This window comes from Meles meles, chromosome 1 (genome assembly GCF_922984935.1).
Source record: "Meles meles chromosome 1, mMelMel3.1 paternal haplotype, whole genome shotgun sequence".
In the NCBI taxonomy this organism is placed as follows: domain Eukaryota; kingdom Metazoa; phylum Chordata; class Mammalia; order Carnivora; family Mustelidae; genus Meles; species Meles meles.
The window spans coordinates 131,071,157-131,092,881 of record NC_060066.1 but is presented as its reverse complement, the minus strand read 5'-3'; the positions used below and the strand labels follow the sequence as shown (position 1 = coordinate 131,092,881).

Below are 21,725 nucleotides of genomic sequence, written 5' to 3'. Positions count from 1 at the left end.
TTTAGAACTCAAGCTCCACAAGGGCAGAGATCATTGTCTATTTTGTTTCCAGTATATGATGGGCACTCCTTACATATAATTTTCTATACTTTGTTAGATGTTTAATAAATTGAACATTAAAAGTATAGATATTAGCGTGCTTCTTTCTTCTCAAAAAGTTTCTTCAGAAGTAGACATTTCCAGTTGTAAAATAAGTAAGTCCCAGAGATGAAAAGTATAGCATAGGGAATATAGTCAATAATATTGTAATAACTTGGTATGATGACTACCCTTATTGCGGTGAGCATTGTGTAGTGTGTAGAGTTGTTGAATCATTATGTTATACACTTGAAAGTAATATAACATGTCAAATATGCTTCAATAATAAATAATAAAAAAATAAATTTTTAAAATTTCCTTAAACTTGGGGCAACTGAGTGGCTCAGTGGGTTAAGCGTCTGCCTTTAGCTCAGGTCATGATCCCTGGGTCTTGGGATTGAGCCACACATTGGGCTCTCTGCTCAGTGGGGAGCCTGCTTCCTCCTCTCTCTCTCTGCCTGCCTCTCTGCCTACTTGTGATCTCTGTCTGTCAAATAAATAAATAAAATCTTAAAAAAAAAATTTTCCCTTAAGCTTAAAGATTATAATCAGCAAAACTAAATTTTCCTGCTTTCATTGATTATTACCCTTTACTAATTAAAATGTTACATTCATGATTAAAATTTATAATCCTTCTATTTCTTTTTTTATTAGGCTTTTGTTTTAATTCCAGTATAGTTAACAGTGTTAACTAATATAACGGTGTTATATTAGTTTCAGGTGTACGTATAGTGATTCAACATTTCTGTACATTACTCGGTGCTCATCATGATAAATATACTCTTACATTCCTTAGATTTCTAACAGACAGAATATATATATAGTCAGAATATATATATATAAAATCAGAATTTTCACATTCTAATAATTATATTCAAGATTTAAAACTGCCCTGAACCAACCACAATTTTTTATTTCACAGTAAAATTATAACTATAATGTGTTGATTTTTTTCATCCCGTGGCAAAATACTTGTAACACATTATAGAAGTCTCAGGTATAAATAGCCTAACAGGTAAAAGCAGGAATGTTTTGGCCCTCAGAATTTGAAGAAAGGCTTAAATATTAAATACTAAACCATGAGAAGTAGGGATAGAGGCAGTAGTTTGCTGGAATCACTTGTGTTGACTCACAAGAGCTGATTGTGTGTATGTCTTCCCAGTTCCATGCTCAGTGATATCATATTGGTAGCTTAAGGTTGACCACAGCAAGATTATTTCCCCCAGAAAGTCAGCAAACACTGCTCAGTCAGGGCTCAGCACTCCCAACCCCCAACCCCAGCCTCACACAGCCACTTGTTAACCCTTTATTACCACACTTCTGGATTTAAGCAGATATCCAGAACAGTATTAGGGGCTCAAATGCCTCTGGAACTCCTGTTAGAAATCTGAAAACTGCCTTTCTAAAGGTTGTCTTCTCTTAGAAAGACTGGCTTTCTCTCTGTGGTGAGAGGGTTGTTCCATGGTACTTCCCAAGTTTTGCATACTATCACATACTCTGACACCAGAGAGAAACTCACTTTTTCTGTTGCTGTTTGGAAAAAGACTAGAAAAGGTCTCTAAGTACTTAGATGCCCATCTTGGGCAATCAATTCAGATGTGGGGGCAAGGGGTTGGAAAGGTTGAGGGGTTATGGGAAATGAGGTAATGTAAGAACTTTGCACATCCCGGAGAAAAAGAAACCCATGTGTATTGTTGATGGGAATGTAAACTAGTATAGCCATTGAGGAAAACAGTATGGAGATTCCTTTAAAAGTTAGAAATAGAACTACCATATGATCCAGTATTTCCTGTACTGAGTATTTACCCAAAGAACATCAAAATACTAATTTGAAAAGATAAATGCACCCATATGTTCATTGCAACATTATCTACAATAGCCAAATGGAAGAAACCCAAGTGTCCATCCATAGATGAATTGATAAGGAAGATGTGGTGTTAATCATAAAAAAGAATAAAATCTTGCCATTTGCAACAACATGGGTGGATCTAGAGAATAAATCCGAAATGAAATAAGTCAGTCAGAGAAAGACAAATACCATATAATTTCACGCATATGTGGCATTTAAGAAACAAATGAAGAAAAAAGAGACAAACCAAAAAAATAGACTCTTAAGTACAAAGAACAAACTTATGGTTACCAGAGAGGAGGCAGGTGGAGGGATGGGTTAAATAGGTTAAAAAAAAAAAAAAAGAGTACACTTATCATGATGAACATTGAGTAATATATAGAATTATTGAACACAATATTTTATACCTGGGAATAATATAACACTATATGTTAATTATGCTGGAATTAAAATTTAAAAAGAAAGATTTCAAGTTCAGTAAAATTTCATTTTTTTTTTATTTTAGTGCTATCCTAGTTTTCTAAAAGTACTCTCAATAAACTTGAAGACATGTTATTAAAGAAAAAAGAGGGGTGCCTGGGTGGCTCAGCCAATTAAACGTCTGCTTTCAGCTCAGGTCATGATTCCAGGGTCCTGGGATTGAGCCCCGCATTGGGCTGCCTGCTCAGGGGGAGTCTGCTTCTCCCTCTGCCTGCTGATCTCCCTGCTTGTGCAGTCTCTCTCTCTGTGTCAAATAAATAAATAAAAATCTTTAAAAAAAAAAAAAAAGAAGAAGAAGAACAATCATTTGCATATTCCAAAATAGCCATGCAAATAGTAATCAGTTTCCAGGAGAAGAGAAGGACAGTATAGAGCAAGCAGTTCCATGATGTAGAGTGTTTGTTAAAATATAAAATTCAGCCAAATTAGAATGCAAAATAGTTCCAAACCAGCATTATTTATTAGGAGTTGTTTTATTTTATTGAAGATTTATTTATGTGGGGCTCCTGTGTGGCTCAGTCAGTTACACATCTGTCTTCAACTCAGGTCATGATCCCAGGTTCCTGGGATCAAGCCCCCTGTTGAGCTCCCTGCTCAGTGGGGAGCTTACTTCTCCCTTTCCCCTCCCTTTGCCTCTTCCCTGCTCATGCTTGCTCTCTCTCTCTCAAATAAATATATAAAATCTTTTAAAAAAATATTTTATTTACTTATTTGTCAGAGAGAGAGAGAGCCAGAGAGCAAAGGCACACAGCAGGCAAAGGGAGACGCAGGCTCCCCACTGAGCAAGGAGCCCAATGTGAAACTCTATCCCAGAACTCCAGGATCACAACCTGAGCCAAAGGCAGATACTTAAGTGAAGGAGCCACACAGGCGTCCCTAGGAGTTATTTAAATATAGTTGAGAAATCAGTTTATGTAATACTTTAAATAAAACATCTATTTTTTTAATGTGGTAATTTAAGTTCCTACAACAAGTTTATTGAAATGTGCTTTTTGTTTAGGGTTTGAACTACAGTTCCGATTAGGCCCCACTTTACAGGGAAAAGCAGTTACTGTGTATACAAATTACCCATTTCCTGGAGAAGCATTTAATCGAGAAAAATTCCGTTCCCTGGAATGGGAAAATCCAACAGAGAGAGAAGATGATTCTGATAAATACTGTAAACTTAATCTTCAGCAAGCTGGATCATTTCAGTATTACTTCCTTCAAGGGTAAGTCAGGTGTTCTGTATGTGGGTATAAAAGTTAAGGTGGGAAATGTGATAAAAGTTAATTTATTTTATCTAGTTAAACTATCTAGCTTGTAAAAAGTTACTATATAAACTATGGCAGTGCAATTTTTACAGGATTTTTTGAGATGCAAATAGAATTTGATTCTTTGGTTCCTAGGAAGTAATTATAAAACTCATTGCAGATTCAGAGTATTTTTTTAAGTAAACACTTGAATATTCTAGTCTTTTCATATAACTTCATTACAAGATGCCATTTGCTTGAGTGCTGTTGATATTACTGACAGATTTTAGTACACTTATTTTTCCTTAAAGCAGCATTATTAGATGTTATATGTATTATATCATTATGTAGAGATTAGAAGATAAAATGAGGCTTTTCCATTGAGTTTCATTGCAACTTTGTAAATGATTTTATGTTCTTAGAAATATATTTTTAAATGGGACAATTCCACTTCTCATTAGAAAAATCAGACTATCAGAAGAGGATTTTTTTTTCTATCATTAATTGAGAAGTTTTTGTTTTGTTTTCTCCTTAGAAATGAGAAAAGTGGTGGGGGTTACATAGTTGTGGATCCTGTTTTACATGTTGGTGCTGATAATCATGTGTTACCCTTGGACTGTGTTACGCTCCAGACATTTTTAGCCAAATGTCTGGGACCTTTTGATGAATGGGAAAGCAGACTTAGGGTTGCAAAAGAATCAGGTAATGTCAGCTATCTTTCTTTTCTTTTTTAAAATAAATATAATTATCCTCTGTGATACAGATTTCAAAAGCTTTGATTCCCCTTTGAATTTTGTTTCTTAGTATATTTAGTAATGTAAATAGAATCGTAGACAACCACTTTTTACCTACAAAAATATTAAATTATATGGTTCAACTCAGTAAATTAAGGAACTCTAATAATAAAATGAGATCATTATTGTCTGTAAGACTTTACTTTGACATATAAAAATTAGTAGTAAACTCTTAAAATGTTTTAGAAAATGTATTATTATTATATAAAACTTTAATTCAACATTGAGTAACTATCTTCCATATAGAAGCTATGTGCTACCCCATATACAAAGGATGTATGCAAAGGGTAATATTAATTTTCTACTTTCAAGTTGAATATGATATGAGGAAAGAGATACATTCACTGACATAATTGAAACAGAACACAAGTATAGTGGAGGATTAAAAGTAGGAGTAAGACATGCTGATATACTTATATAAAATATATTTTCTACATGTATTATATATACATCCAACAAATATAAATCGAACCCCTAATAATAACTAAGCACTGTGTACCATGATTTTTTTCAAATGCATTTTCTCACTATATCTGTCTTATATATGAGGACACTGGTATTCTGAAAGATTTAAGTAGACTTGCTTGAAGTCACTTGGGGTACAGGTAGAATTTGAACCCTAGTCTTTGACTCCTTTTCTAGTTTCATGATTGCCTTGCTAGGTAGAATTACTTAAGGAAGTTTAAACTTATATATTGCTTAGTTTTAGTTTGTCTTTTTTTTTTTTTTTTCTTACAGTGGTCTTTGTTTATTTTCTTGTGTTGCAGGTTACAACATGATTCACTTTACCCCATTACAGACTCTTGGACTATCTAGATCATGCTACTCCCTTGCCAACCAGTTAGAATTAAATCCTGACTTTTCAAGACCTAATAAAAAGTATACCTGGAATGATGTTGGACAACTAGTGGAAAAATTGAAAAAGGAATGGAATATTCTTTGTATTACTGATGTTGTCTACAACCATACTGGTATGAGCTTCAGTAACTACTTCCATTAATTTTGATGGAAATATTATAGTCTGGTTATTTTATTTCTTATGGTTTTATATAGCAAATTTTGAAAATACAAATGATGCACAGGTGTTCTTCAATTTTTTTTTTTTTTTTTTTTGGTGTTCTTCAATTTAAAAATCACTTTATATAGTACCACTTTTTTTCTTTCAAAGAAAACAGTGTTATTGAAGATAAAATCAGCATGTATTTTCAATGTGATAATTAAAAAATAAGAGAGTGATCATAGAAGAGACATAGGATCACATATTTCAACTTGCAGTATTAATATTTGCAGACAAATATGTGAATCCCATATAGCAACAGCTCTGGTACTACAGTATATATTTGAAAGAACTGAATGACTGTTATTCAAACAGAAAGTTATTGGTCAACTCTTAGAAGTTAAATCTAAAAATAATACCCCTTACATGCTAAAAGGGCTTATTAAAGTTAAGTCATTTTGATCCCAAGATTCTTTACCAATATACAGTTCTATAAAATGTATCAGAGCTTCCCAACTGGTGATCCTCAGGGAGATGATTGGTCCAAACACCTGTCAGAACAGCTGGGCCTGGAGAAGCTTCTGGCCATGATCAGCTTTCAGTTTAACCTAGCATGCCTTGCAAATATTATCTTCTCTCAATGCCCCAGTGAAAACTTCCTAATATGTAAGAACTCCGTGTTCTTCACTTGAAAAGTTGACATTATTGATAATTACTTTAACATCTATAATATTATTCTTATCAAGCTACATAATGGCATTATATATAGTTAGGATATGGCATATGCAGCTTTAACAAAGAGACAAAAATATACTGATATAATATACTGATAAATATATACTGATATAAGACTGAAACTCTATTTATTTCTTATAAAAGATGAGCTAGGCATCCCAAGACTGATATAGTAGCTCAATGGTAATAGGGAACGAGGTTCTTTCTCTCACATTGCTCCAACACTTTGCTTCCAATTCTTAATCAAATATGGCCGTCAGTTCCCAATATCACCCTCAACCAATGGAAATGAGGAAGAGAAGTCATACCTTTTAAGGGCATGATCTGATATATATATTATATTAATATAGATATATTATATATAACATATTATATATAAATGCACACACATACACACTCACACACACACACATACACATACTTACATTTTATCAGATAGGGTTTTTTTCTCTTGTCACACCTAGCTGCAAAGGAGTCTTGCAGTGTAGCCTATAAGCCGTATGTACAGCTGAACCTTGGGAATTCTGTTACTAAAGAAACAAGGGGAGAAAAAAATTGGGGTACAGTACAGTCTGTATCAGAGACTGTATTTCTAAGGAATTTGAGAGAGTCTGTGCAATATAAAAAAGTGAACTTTGCTTTAGCCTTAAATTGGAAAGTGTTACAAATCATAATGACCTTTCTGTAAAAACAGGTTTTTATTGTAAAGTTACTGTCCGGGGGAGTCAACTTCCAGATTGGGAGTGTGAGGGCTTCACAGACCCTCTATCCAGCCAAACAACTGATAAAAATTATTTTTTAAAAAACTGTTTAAAGTCTTTGGAAATTGTTCTAATGGGTTTCAGTATATGGAGAAGCATATAAGAAAATCTACTAACTCTCAGCAGGAGCAGTGATAGTCTGTGACATTTGAACCAGGACCTGCTTCTCCCTGCCCCAGCTCAGAATGATGATCGGTCTACTCCTGACAGGTACAGCTGGGAACACAAGGCTCCTTTTCTCCTCAACTCCCAGCATAGGGCGACCGTTGAAATGGGCAGGCTTCCAGCATTTCTCATGCGACCGTTGAAATGGGCAGGCTTCCAGCATTTCTCATGCCCCTCCCAACTCCAGCACTCTGTTGCATAAACTCTATTCTGGGCAAGAACAGCTGAAGAGGTCTCTCTTCCTTCATCCAACCCCACTCCACTCAGAGGGGAAAAACTTTACCCCGTGCATGGCAGGGCAAGAATACTGGGCCCCAGTTGCCCTTGCCTCAGCTTGCTCATGGGATAGAGTTCCATACCTAGAGAGGTAAGCCAAAAAAACCAATCCCTGCCACCAGCTTTAGAGCAGTGACATAAGCATTCTGCCTGGAGGAGGAGATGTGCAGTAAGAACAGACTAAGAGTGAAATTGATGTTATTTGGTACCTGTCATGGGACACTTTTGTAAATAGTGGAGACTGGTGGTAAACAAGGGGAGGCTGGTATCACCATGAGAGCAACATACTAAATCACAGGCCAGCCAGTAGTTTAACCAAAAGAACCAGGGAAAGAGACAGCTAAGAACAGCCTCCCTGGGGTCAGACAAGTCTCAAAGACTGGCCTCAGGGATTATCCCTGCCAAAGGGTCCAAATTTAATTGGATCAGATTGTAGAGCAATTTATGCTCCAGCCTATTATCAAAAATAATAGCACAAGAGAGCAACAGCATAGTGTGATTCCAGCAGAGGCAAGCAGCTTAATAAAGTTCAGGGAAAGAGACAGTTAAGACAACCGTGCTAAAAACCACTGTCATCCCAGGCTGACTGCCCGTGGCCCCAGCTGCGTCCTCTGAGTGGCAACATCAGTGACTGCACACTGTAGGGGAAATAGACTTCACTGAAACAGTCTAACCAAGTTACAAACAGGCAGCCAATTCCTTCTAATTCCTGGAAGGAATGGGCTCAATATCCAGAGTTGTTACAGTACACTATCTAAATTGCCCAATTTGCAATAAAAAATTGAGAAATGCAAAGAAAGAGCAAGTGTGACCCATATACACAAGAAAAAAGCGGGTGACAGAAATTGCCTTTAAAAAGTCCTAGATGGGGGCGTCTGGGTGGCTCAGTGGGTTAAAGCCTCTGCCTTCAGCTCAGGTCATGATCTCAGGGTCCTGGGATCGAGCCCCGCATCGGGCTCCCTGCTCAGCAGGAGGCCTGCTTCCCTCTCTCTCTCTGCCTGTCTCTGACTACTTGTGATCTCTGTCTGTCAAATAAATAAATAAAATCTTTAAAAAAATAAAATAAAATAAAATAAAAAGTCCTAGATGTCATACTTAGCCAATATAGACTTCAAAGCAACTGTTATAAATATATTTAAAGAATTAAAAGAAAACAGGTTATAGCAGTAAAGGGGAGGATATGATCATTCTATCTCATCAAATAGAGAGTATCAGTAAATGGAAATTTAAAAAAATAACCAAATGAGAATTCTGGAGTTGAAAAGTAAATAACCAAAATTAAAAATTCACTAGAGGTATTCAGCAGTATATTTGAGTTGACAGAATAAAGGATCAGGGAAGAGAGATTATACATTTTGGAGAGCAGAAGAAAGAAGATAAAAATGAATAGAGTTCCAATGAAAGGTGGGACATCTTGAAGCATACCAACATGCGTCATGGAAATATCTGAAGGAGAGGAAAGGAAAGAACCAAAAAACACTTGAAGAAGTGTTTAATTAATTAATCTACATGTCCTAAAGCTCAGTGTATTTTAAGTAATTTAACAAAGATAGCCTCACTCAGCATAGTAAAAAAATTTGTAAGCCAAAGATCCAGGGAATTTGTAAAGTAATGCATACCTTGTTTAATTGTGCTTCATTTTTTTTGCATTTCTCAGTTACTGCTTGATTTTTTTTTTTTTTAACAAACTGAAGGTTTGTGGCAACCTGCATCAAACAAGTCTATTGATGCCATTTTTCCAACAGCATTTGCTGACCTCATGACCTCATGTCTCTGTGTCACATTTTGGTACTTTTTGCCAAACTTTTCATCATTCAGACTTCTTCATCATTATATTTGTTATGGTGGTCAGGGATTTGTGATTATGACCTGCTGAAAGCTCAAATAACAGCATTTTTTAACATTAAAGTATTTTTTATTTAAGGTATATACATTGTTTTTTAGATATAATGCTATTGTATACTTAATAGACTACAATATAATATAAACATAACTTTTATATACACCGGTAAACCAAAAAAATTGTTTGACTTGCTTTATTGCCATTTTCATTTTGTTTCAATGGTCTGGATCCAAATCCACAATATCTCCAATATGTGCTTGTATCTTGAAGGGCAGAGGCTGTCAGAGTTAATTCGAAAAACAAGAGCCAACTATATGCTGTCTACAGGCAACACACTCTAGATTCAAAGATACCCATAGGTTGACAGTAAAAGGATGGATAAAGATTTATCAAGGACCAAAACCCTGGAGGTTCCGTCTCTGGTTGCTCTGGAGACCATACAGCCTTGGGCATATATATATGGTCTTCCAGACTGCCAGAGGTGTATGGGACTTTATTTTTAAGCCTGGCCTCCTAGGATTCACCCTGGGTCACTGTAGGTTAGTGTTCATTTAATGTTTGGGTAGAGGTTGTCTTTAAGCCCCTTTGCTAGTAAGTTGTCCTCTGTTGATAGGTCTGTATAGGATATGAGGAACGTTTTTCAAGTCTTTCCCATGTCCTATTAGAATCGCTTCTGAGTGGATGAAGCCCCAGGAGGGCTGTCCTCTGCTTTCTCTTTCCCTAGTGCTGTTAAACTTCTGTTTGTTTGCTCTGATGTTTTTCTTATATCATGGAGCTACCAGCATTCTTTCAACTGCTCTGCACCAAGGTCTTCATTATTTTCAATAACTCCCTTACGCATGGAGTTATTCACTCACTCTTCCAAACAAATTCAGTCCTTTCAGACAGAGCCCTTCCTCTTCATGGCCTGTCTTTCTCCCTGAGCAGAACACCTGTGCTGCTGCTCCAGAGCTGGGGATGAGATCACTTTTCCCCAGGTACCATCTCATTCTGGGGGCAGGAGGTAGCAATCCCTGGTCTTTTCAGTTGCCCTCCCACATGGGACCTTCACCCTACAAGTAAGCTCCAGCTTTCAGGGGCAATTGGAGTCCCAGTATTCTTGGCCTCCCATAGCTAGGTAGGATGTCCACCCTACCAGGGGGCAGAGGGAGGGGTGGCCAAAGTGGAGGAAAGGAGACTAGATTTTCTTTTCCTGCCTACTTGGAATAGAGCTTCTACAAAATGGGGCTAAAGGGAGTGTGAGAACATGGGCAGCCTGCCTCTCCCAGTATGAAACTTTAACCCCAGACTGGGAATGGTAGGAAGAGGAAGTCTCCATGTTGGCCATGCCTGCCTGGAATAGAGCACCTGGCACAGAGCTTCCATTAACACATAGCTGGTTGGGAGGGTTAAGGGAGCAGACTGTAGTTCAAATGCCACAGACTCTTGCTTTCTTGCTGAAAGTTAGTAGATTTTCTTGAATAAGTGTTTCTCCATGTGCTGAATGCCCTTAAGACAATTTCCAGAGACTTTAAATGATTACACTTAAAATTTTTGCTATTTAAATTGTGGTTTTGCTGGGGAGAATATCTGCTAAGTTCCTCACAGCACCACTTTATAAATCCATGTTTCATTTTTAATTTTGGTGTATATTAAGATATAGTTTGGGTGGGCTTCTCTTTATTGCAGAATTAGAAATAATACTTTATTAGCTAATGTTTAGAATTCCTTCATTTTTTTTTAAAGATTTTATTTATTTATTTGACAGAGAGAGAGGCCACAAGTAGGCAGAGAGGCAGGCAGAGAGAGAGGAGGAAGCAGGCTCCCTGCAGAGCAGAGAGCCCGATGCGGGGCTCGATCCCAGGACCCTGAGATCATGACCTGAGCCGAAGGCAGCGGCTTAATCCACTGAGCCACCCAGGCGCCCCGAATTCCTTCATTTTATACTTGATGTTCTTTTAAAAAAATAAGTAACAAAGTTTCAGGATTTTACCATTTAAAAATTAGGATAGCTTTAGTGTTCTTAATAAATGAAAATCCAAATGATATAATTATCATTACATTTTTCTCTTACATCTTGAATTCTAATAACTGATGATGAATCTAGGGAAAACCAGCTTAAATTGATTTTTGAGAATTATTAATTTAACTGTAATTACAACATCTCTGTTTCTTATATATCCTGTCTTCAAGTGTTTATTATGGATATAAATAAATAATAAAAAATAAATTATGTACTATATTACTTGTTAAATAAATGACTGAAACTAAAAATAATAATGATTTTTAAACTCTATAAGAATTGTAATGATGCTCAGCTGACTGAGTCATGAACACATTCATCTGGTTAAGATTACAGACGAATCTGAAGAAACTTTCTGAAGAAACTTTCCTAAATTCATTCCTAGCTATATGACTTTGGCTGAGTTACTTATCTCTCTGTGCCTCAGTTCCTCATCTGTTAAAGGAACATAACAGTAAGTCCCATATCATGTGGTAGGACATGAGGATTGATAAAGTAGTGTATTTACCTGGCATATGGCAGGTATTCGATAGTTGTTATTACTTTTTGTTTCATGTACATTAACCACTCATGCTCCTCAGTATGAATTCAGGGGCATTATTCTATTTTATTTTATTTATTTTTTAAAAGATTTTATTTATTTATTTGACAGAGAGTGAGAGACAGCGAGAACAAGAACACAAGCAGGGGGAGTGGGAGAGGAAAAGCAGGCTTCCTGCTGAGCAGGGAGCCCCATGTGGGGCTCAATCCCAGGACCCTGGGATCATGATCTAAGCCGAAGGCACACACTTAACGACTGAGCCACCCAGGTGCCCCCATTATTCTATTTTAAAGATGAAACAGAATATGTATAACTTTTGTTTATTTAAAAATTAAAACAAATATTCTTTAATATTTTAAATAGTTGGAATACCTTGCAGAACTCCTCTGATTCTGATTCTGAACTTACTGATACAAATGGATAAGATGTAATTTCTTGGCCTCACTTTTATCAGTCTTACTAAAACAATGTATCTCATTCACCATTCAAATTTAGCTATACAAAGAAGTTGCCTGTGAGAGAGTTTTCTTCCATCAGAATTGTCTAAGCACAACAAAAGAAAGCCAACCAACCCACCTCTGTAGAATGAAAAAGCTCCATGAAGACAGGAGCCTTGTTCACTTTTGCTGCAGAATATCCATCTGCCAGAACCGTGCCTGGAATAGATCACATTCTGAGTGTAGATAGATGTAAACATGTGAATGGATTTTGAGTTAATATGGTGTCCTCAGGCAGTGCTACCCATCAAATGCTTGGGTAGATGTGCCTGGGCCTTGTTGGAACTGGAACTGGTTTGAGATGTGGGTACTAGAAGAGGTGGTGAGATGAAAAAGGACATGTTCAAAGAAAGAGAAGGACTAAGATGTACCAAACCTCCCTCAAAGTTTTAGTGGAAATGAGAAAGGAAGGACCAAAAGAGAGAAGGAAGAATAAAAAATCCACCAAGATAATGATACCTTTTGTACATCAAGGAAGAAGTATTTTACAAATCAGTGAGGGAATAATCAGTAATGGCAAATGTGATAGAGGTTAAATGGATAAAGTTAAGAAAGTCGCACTAAATTTCATGACTAGAGTAACCTCAGTGGAGTGCTGGATGCAACTGGAAAAGGAACAAGACTGTGGGGAGAAAGTGGAAGCGGCAGATACAGGTTGGATTTTCTAGACATTTGGTCTTGAAACTAACAGACTATAGGAGGCAGAGAAATAACTGTGTTTCAATAGGATGTATATTTGTTTGTATTCTTAGCCTTAGGGAGATATAATTGTATTTAAAGATCCAGAGGAAAGAACCTCACCTTCCTTCCTCCTCTCAAAATACAGGAAGAAATGATTACGTAGGAAAAAATATGTAGATGACATTTTGAGTTCTGAAGATTGGGGCAGAAGCTTTGTCTGGCTTTCAGGGAAAGATGTTTTTCAGGCTTAGAAGGAATGTTCTAAAAAGTAGTTGACTCAAGGACCATCAAAATGGGCCAAGGACAAGGCCATTCTTAACTCCCACAATAATAAACTTGTTTTTACAGAGGTGTTAATAAGTCAGAATTACATATTACAACAATTAAAAATTCCTGCAACAGAAAAGAAAAAGGTATGGTGAAGTGGATGACAGGATATCACAACCAAAAAAGTGTTTTTCACATTATAATGTTATAAATTATAATAAAAAATTAAATAAATATTAAATATTTGATGAAGAAATGTAATATATAGTTATATAATATACTATGACATTTAAATATTGTCTAATATATAAGACAATGAGTGGTGGATGTTGATATTTTATTTCATCTTTAAACTTAACATAGATACTAACTTCACTTTAATTACAAGATATTCCTTTATTTTTCCTTTTTATTTAAGCTGCTAATAGTAGATGGATCCAAGAACATCCAGAATGTGCATATAATCTTGTAAATTCTCCACACTTAAAGCCTGCCTGGGTCTTAGACAGAGCACTATGGCATTTATCCTGTGACGTTGCAGAAGGGAAATACAAAGAAAAAGGAGTACCAGCTTTGATTGAAAATGATCATCAAATGAATGTCAGTATGTATAGAGGAGTACCACACTAAAACAGAATAACAAAATTTCTAAAATACAAAGTAAATGTATGGTTGAAAATTATTTAGAGTCTATATTTAATTTGAAAAATAATGTTTAGTGAAAATATTTTAAATATGTCTTTTTTTAACTATTGAAATTTTTCAGTGCATTCGAAAAGTAATTTGGGAAGAGATTTTTCCAAAGACTCAGCTCTGGGAATTTTTCCAAGTAGATGTTTACAAAGCAGTTGAGCAATTTAGAGGACTTCTTACACAAGGTAAAGGATATACATTAGAATGTTTCTAGCAATTTTAAGGAATTTATTATTACTCTTAAAGGGATAACCCTTCTTTTCTCTGGCTAAGACATTGTTAAATCTGTTATTATTATATATTTGTGTTATTATAAACTATAGTCCTAGAAGCTATCTGAGAGTTAGCAGAGATATCTAAAGGGCATGTCATAATAATACATAATTATTTCTCTCAGGGACTGTTTCTTACTATTGGTTCCTTAGCACAATACTCAGAATATAGTAGAGCTCAATATATGTTCATTAAGTGCATGAATGCAAGGTAAGTGAGCAGATTACTGCAGCTGCCAAAGGCAGCTTTTAACCTCTAGAGAGCTATACACTGTTTTTATTTTATTTAAGATTTATTTATTTTGAGAGAGAGATGGGGAGCATTGGGGCAGGGGGAGAGGCAGAGGGAAAGGGAGAGAGAGAGAATCTCAAGCAGACTCCCTGTTGAATATAGAGCCCGATTTGGGGCTTTATTCCATGACCCAGAGATCATGACCCAAGCCAAAAGCAATAGTCGGACACTCAACTGACTGAGCCTCCCAGGTGCTCTTAACCCTTTTTTTTTTTTTTTTAATTTTTAAGATTTTATTTTTAAATAATCTATTCACCCAGGTGGGGCTCAAACTCACAACCCCGACACATGCTCTACTAACCAAGCCAGTTAGGCATCTCTCTTTAGCCCTCTTGATTATTTCCAGTTTTTTTTCATCATTCATTCTTTCATTCATTCAATACATACCTTTTAAACCACCTAGTACATATTAGGCAGTCTTCCAGGCATGGGGATTCGGTGGTGAACATAGCAAGCCCTTACTTTTGTAGAACTTATATCCTTATAAACTCTATTATATATATCCTTACATGTAGATATATATGTTTATGATATATATTTTATATATATGTATATATCCTTATATGTGTTATCCTTATAAGGATATATCCTTCTATATATCTTTACTTAGGTGAATAAATCTGCAGGATAAATTAAGATAAATTATAAATTGTTCGATGTAGAATTTCCTGGTCAAAGAGTATACAAATTTAATGATAAATTTACAAGAAGTATTATCCAGTTGCTTTTCAAAATGAGTTCTACCAGTTTAAATTATCATTAACTATACCCTCATTAGCATTAGATACCATTAATCTTTATAACATTTGTCAATCAGGCAAAACATTATTTTAATTTGTAGTTCTTTGCTCATTAGTGAATTACCTTTTCACATGTTGCTTTGCCACTTATAGATCTTGAATTAATTGTCTATTAATGTTCTTTCCCTATTTCCCTATTTTTTGTTGGGCTGTTTGACTTTTTCACATTGATTTATTATATTGGTAATTCCTTGTTATCCTGGCCTCAAATATGTCCTCCTAGTATGCTGTTGATCTTTTAATTCTTGATTATGGGTTTTTTTTTCAGTGTACTCAAAAATGTTAGTCTTTTATAGATTCTAATTTCACATCATGCTTACAAAAAATCTTCCATCAACATTCTGTTTTCTTAAAAATATTCTGTCTTCTAATAATCTTATTTTTTTTTTTATATTTAAATGTTCAAGGGGTACATGGGTAGCTCAGTCAGTTAAGCATCTGGCTCTTGATTTTGGCTCATGTCGTGGTCTCAGGGTCACGGGATCAAGCCCAGCATCGGGCTTAACTAAACTCAGCAGGGAGTCTGCTTGAGGATTCTCTCTCTCCCACTCCATCTGCACCTCCCTCCCACAAACACACATTTTCTCTCTCAAATAAATAAATCTTTAAAAATAAGTAAATAAATGTTCAACACACCTAGAATTTATTTTTTGTATTATATAAATATTTTTATTCAAAAAATGGCATTGAGTTGATAATCTGTCCTTTTTTACTGATTTGTGGTACACCATAAAGACTTCATAGTGTAGTCATATACTAAATGTATGTGGATTTGTTATGTGTACTATTCCATTCTATCAATACTAAAGACTGTTTTATCCCTTACACTGATTGTATAAGCTTCTTTTTTTTTCAAACACTTCCTGGCAGTTTTTTTTTCCTTTTTCTTTGCTTTTTTAAATGATTTCATTTATTTATTTGAGAGAAAGAATGAGCAGGAGGAGGGGCAAAGGGAGAGAGAGACTCCCTCCTGAGCAGGGAGCCCAGTGCAGGGCTGAGTCCCAGGACCCTGGGATCATGACCTGAGCTAAAGGCAGATGCTTAACCCACTGAGCAACCTAGGTGCTCCACTGGTAGGTGTAGTATATATACTCTTCCAAATGAACCTCAGAAACTAAATCTTGAGAATCTATTTATATTTTATTTATTTTGTTTGTGCTTTTATAAGCCACTTCAAGGTCTCTTTAGAGTAAGTCAGATGTTAGTTAGTTAATATAAAAGCAAGCCCAGTTAAGGAGTGCACTTAATGTCATGAGCACTGGGTGTTATGTACAATTGGTGAATGACCAAACTCTACCTCTGAAACTAATAATACGCTATATGTTAATTAATTGATTTTAAATTAAAAAAGAAATGTTAAAAAGAATAATAATAAAAAATTAATAAAATCAAACCCAGTGGAGGCAATCCTGCACAACATCTAATTTATCAGGAACAAGTTCCAGTAAAGGGATAAAAATTCTTCCCACAAAACATTTATTTACATTTGCATTATTTATTATTATATAAGGAATATGCTTATGGGTAAAAAGGGAAAAAAGTATAAAAACTAGCCAGTGTGTTTCTTTCAGAGAATGCAAAGAAAGTCATTAATAAGACTGACTTCTGAATAGAAAGCAATCTTTGAAGAAAAGGAACTCCTGATATTAGTGTATTTGGTAACACCTAGAAGGAAAATTTGTACTACCAACATCCTTAATGCCCTAAAAATTGTAGTAAGAGAAAGCTGACTAAGGCAGAGAAGTGGGGCAGGGTTTGAAGTGATAGGAATCCCTGTGTTTTTCTTCTATAATGTTCTTCTCCCTTCCAATCTCTCTCTTCCCCTCCTTCCCTATGTGTATACTTGTCTGTGTGTGTGTGTGTGTGTGTGTGTGTGTGTGTGTGTGTGTGTGTGTTAGGTGGTGTGCAAGAAGATGGGGGGAAGTAGGAAGGATGTTTGTGAAATAAACATTTGTTTTATATTCTGTAAAAAAATATTGTATACTAAAAATCTGAATAGCAGTAACAGTTAAAATCTCCCTGTGGATATTTGCATTTAAGATATCATCTCTTCTTTCTTTTAGGAAATAGGAAAATAACAACCAAGGCTGATCCAAAGGAACACCTTAAGATTATTCAGGATCCTGAATACAGAAGGCTTGGCTGTACTGTAGATATGAACATTGCACTAGCAACTTTCATACCACATGAGTATGTTATGAATTTTTTCCTATGAGATAAATGATAATATTACTTACAAATCTTTACAGCTAGTATTAAAATCCTGAATAGAAAATCAAAAAAAGTAATTCACCATAATTCTGCTAGTTCAAATGCATGATGTTTTCCTCTTTTTTCTGTGTGGTGGCCCATGTTCCTATATGTGTATATAATATTTTTTACAATTGGAAAACTTCTTCAGCCATTAAAGATCCTGATGAATATGTTTAAAGTTTCAAATAAGTAAATAAAGTTTCTATGACCCCTGCTAGAAAAGTTTTAAATGTAGAATTTTAAAACCATTCAATATTCAGCATGTATTGCTCTCTCTGCTCTAGCAAGGGCCCAGCTGCAATTGATGAATGCTGTAATTGGTTCCGTAAGAGAATTGAGGAGTTAAATTCAGAGAAGCATCAACTCATGAACTATCATCAGGAACAGGTTTCACCTACTTTGAACTGCTGTTTTTCTTTGAGTCTTCATACTGTTTTTTGTTGTTTTTACTGAGATACATAATTTAATGTGTTTCAGGTAGTTAATTGCCTTTTGGGAAATGTGTTTTATGAACGACTGGCTGGCCATGGCCCTAAATTAGGACCTGTCACTAGAAAACATCCTCTAGTTACCAGGTATTTCATTTTCATTTTCCTCTCATTAAAGGTTAAAAATTGAAAATTGCATTTAACTTTTTAAATTAATCTGAATGTTTTCCTTCCGTGTGTGACTTCAGTACATTTTTAAACTGAAATAAAAGTTTTGATTTGGTAACTAGGGTTAATATTAACTTTGTTAGGCCAGTCCTTAAAGAAACTATCATCAGTATGAATCAGTTTATAAACATCACATTAATGTTTCTGGAGGACTATATACTTATAAGTAAATTCAAAGTTAATCAGATTGAGCCAGCATTTAGATCCTTATCTTGTAGGTAATGTGCAGCACAGATTAGGCAACTAAAGTATCGTAAAAGCTTTTGCAAAAGTAACACCAATACTTCAATGATTTTCTTAGTAATTTTATTAAATTTTTAATTTATTATTTAAAATGTTAACCAGATAATGCTGTAATGCTGACTTCCCATTTCTCAAATCTTAATAGATTTACTCAGAAAGTCTTCTGAAGATTTTTGACCTGTAAAAAAGTTTATTTCCTGTAGTGTAAGACTAATCTTTATTCTCTTTGTTAAGGAGGAGGTTTAATTTTAATATTACTAATTTAAATTCTCTCCAAAGAATCTCTCTATATGGATTTAATATTTAATTGTATCTCCATAGGTATTTTACGTTCCCATATGAAGAAATTACCCTCTCCGCAGAAGAATCTATGATTCATAACCCAAATAAAGCTTGTTTTCTGATGGCACATAATGGATGGGTAATGGGAGATGATCCCCTTCGAAACTTTGCTGAACCAGGTACGTCATTTTTGTTAACTTCTCTGTGGATAGGGAGAGAAAAGTTTACAGCAAACTCAAAATATAAACTGTTTCATTGACTTTTTCCCCCACCAAGGTAATAGTTCTTAAACTGTTTCATCACAGAGATGCCAGAGTGCATACAGTTTGAGAGAGAAGAGAAGGAATGGACAGGAAGAGTAGGATTCATCTTTTCCTTTCCCCCCTTTTCCCCTCCTAATCTTTATATGCTCAACCAGAATGGCTTTTATCTATTTTATATTATGGTTCTGAATAAGATCTTATATGGTTAAAAATTTGATCTATTGCATTTTTAAAAATACATCTGAGACCATGCTATTACAATTATATTTCCATAAGAGATATTTCATTCACTAGCCAGAGGAGTATTAAGGTATTTGAATAGCAATTACACTAGAAACTAATTTTAGGTTTCCCTTTCACTCCCAGCATTTTATTTTTCTACAGCTATTTCTTTGCCAGAAAGAATTTTGCTGGGCACCCATCAATATGTTTTTCAACACTTAGAAATCTTTGTGAATGAGAAGTTTTTTAATTCAAAATCTCATTTTTCTTAAAGAATATACTTTGGGTTTAAGTATCTCTGCCTTCTCCTTTGTGGTCATTCTAAATGCAAAAAGGCATTCTACTGCATGCCGTGGATTTAATGTAACCTATTGCCAAAATGCGTAACAAGGTAGAAACACAGCTTTAAATGGTAGAGGTCTTTTTGGTAGAGGTGCACCTTGGTGGCTCAGTTGGTTAGGTGTCCAACCATTGATTTCAGTGTGGGTCCTGATCTCGAGGTTGTGGGTTTGAGCTCCACGTCAGGCTCTGCTTTCTGCAGGGAGTCTACTTGAGATTCTCTCTCTCCCTCTCCCTCTGCCTCTCTTGCTCATGCTTTCTCTCTCTCAAATAAATAAATAAATCTTTGAAGAAGAAATGTTTTTGGTAGAACTCTGTCTTCAAAGGGCCTGTGATATTACTATTACTGATTTTCTTTAAAAGAAGCAACTTGATTCTTTTTACACTAAGTACACATTTTTAGAAGAGCCTCTAGGTCAAATTTTAACAAAATCGGTATGAGATATAAATTCATACTAATTTTTTAACTTTATAGATTTAAATAACCGTACCATTTTAGACATAATTTTAACCAATGTATGGTTTGTGATAGAAATAGTCAATATGATTTTTTAAAAAACAATGTTTCCTTGAAGTAAATCTTTTCATGTTATTTCTTGAACTGTTGAAAGCAAGCTCCTTTCTTAACAGGCTCAGAAGTTTATCTAAGGAGAGAACTTATTTGCTGGGGAGACAGTGTTAAATTACGCTATGGGAATAAACCAGAGGACTGCCCTTTTCTCTGGGCATACATGAAAAAATACACTGAAATAACTGCAACCTATTTCCAAGGAGTGCGTCTTGATAACTGCCACTCAACACCTCTTCATGTAGCTGAGGTACAGAAAAACAATTCATTTGCATTAAGCAAAGAAATGTAGTACTCTTTCCTTGCTTTCCTTAAATAAAATACACAAGTATGTGTTTTCTTTTCTAGCTGGACACCAGCATTGATTTGGTGGTAGTATTTAATACTTACACTTAACTTCACAATTCTAACAAAATCTTTTGATGCAGTAGTTATGGATATCTGGGCTATAAAATGTTTAATGCATTAATATTTTTATTTCAATTTTGGGAAATAGATTATATTGTCTTTGATGATATATACATACCCATATCGCCATGTTTATTATTAAAATATTTCTAATATTTTATTATTAACTTTTAAAGGATTAATATTAACATTTTAATAATATGCAAGTATCTATCTTATTGTTATTTTCTGATTGCTCTTGATATATTGATAGACAATGAAGTCACTTGTTACATGTTATTCTTTAAGCACTAACATTACAGTATATTGAAGCTTGTTTTTGTCTGTTGATTCCATCTTTATTGATTATTTATAAAAATGTAATTGTAAACATAAATGTTGTTTATCCCTCTTTGGGCTTTTTATAGAAACTGAGGCAGTTCCAAAATGTATAGCAGTATCTTCTATCTAATACAGCTTTATAAACACAATTTTCATCCTGTTTATAAGATCTTTGATAGCTTCCTAGTGACAACTTAGTGTTCTTTGGGAATGTATGCTTATCTGGAAAATATCTATTTCTGTTATTTTAATGCAGTATTATAATGAATATGATTTGAGTCCAATGATGAAAAATTGATTTGATATGGAAGAATTTAGTGAACATTAGTTAAGGTGGTAGAATATTTTTTTTTAAGATTTATTTATTTATTTGACAGAGAGAGATCACAAGTAGATAGAGAGGCACGCAGAGAGAGAGAGAGAGAGAGGGAAGCAGGCTCCCTGCTGAGCAGAGAGCCCGATACGGGACTCGATCCCAGGACCCCGAGATCATGACCTGAGCGGAAGGCAGCGGTTTAACCCACTGAGCCACCCAGGCGCCCGGTAGAATATTTTTTAGTTCCAAAAACTAGCAGAGGTTTTTCCTTATTGTGCTCTTAGCAACAGATATATATATATATATATATATACATATATATATATATATATGACTATTGCAACATTATAGCAAAACAGAAAATTAAAACTCGATTTGTTTATTTTTAAGTTACAAAATCTTCTAGGACTCTACTTGTTAGCTGACAGAATTTCAATTATTTTATTAACCTTTGTGCAAACATTATATTAAGAAAATTGGAACCAATTTGGTTTGTGATTAAGAGCTGATTACCATTTGTAGGAAAATCTGGCTTTTAGTGTAGTTAGACCTAATCTTTGCACTAGCTAAATGATTCACCAGCAGGAATTTACCAATAA

General features: G+C 35.0%; 1 protein-coding gene across 2 annotated transcripts in view; it reads left to right on the top strand.

The window, feature by feature from the left end:
• The window catches only part of AGL (amylo-alpha-1, 6-glucosidase, 4-alpha-glucanotransferase), an 84,712-nt gene that overhangs the window by 11,231 nt on the left and 51,756 nt on the right, over positions 1 to 21,725 (top strand). For both annotated transcript variants that reach the window (XM_046008695.1, XM_046008704.1), the window contains exons 3-12: positions 3,408 to 3,618; positions 4,175 to 4,341; positions 5,201 to 5,404; positions 13,617 to 13,798; positions 13,965 to 14,076; positions 17,319 to 17,445; positions 17,793 to 17,895; positions 17,986 to 18,083; positions 18,729 to 18,868; positions 20,144 to 20,331. In XM_046008695.1, the coding sequence (XP_045864651.1) occupies positions 3,408 to 3,618; positions 4,175 to 4,341; positions 5,201 to 5,404; positions 13,617 to 13,798; positions 13,965 to 14,076; positions 17,319 to 17,445; positions 17,793 to 17,895; positions 17,986 to 18,083; positions 18,729 to 18,868; positions 20,144 to 20,331 (1,532 nt within the window). The remainder of the gene's footprint in view (positions 1 to 3,407; positions 3,619 to 4,174; positions 4,342 to 5,200; positions 5,405 to 13,616; positions 13,799 to 13,964; positions 14,077 to 17,318; positions 17,446 to 17,792; positions 17,896 to 17,985; positions 18,084 to 18,728; positions 18,869 to 20,143; positions 20,332 to 21,725) is intronic.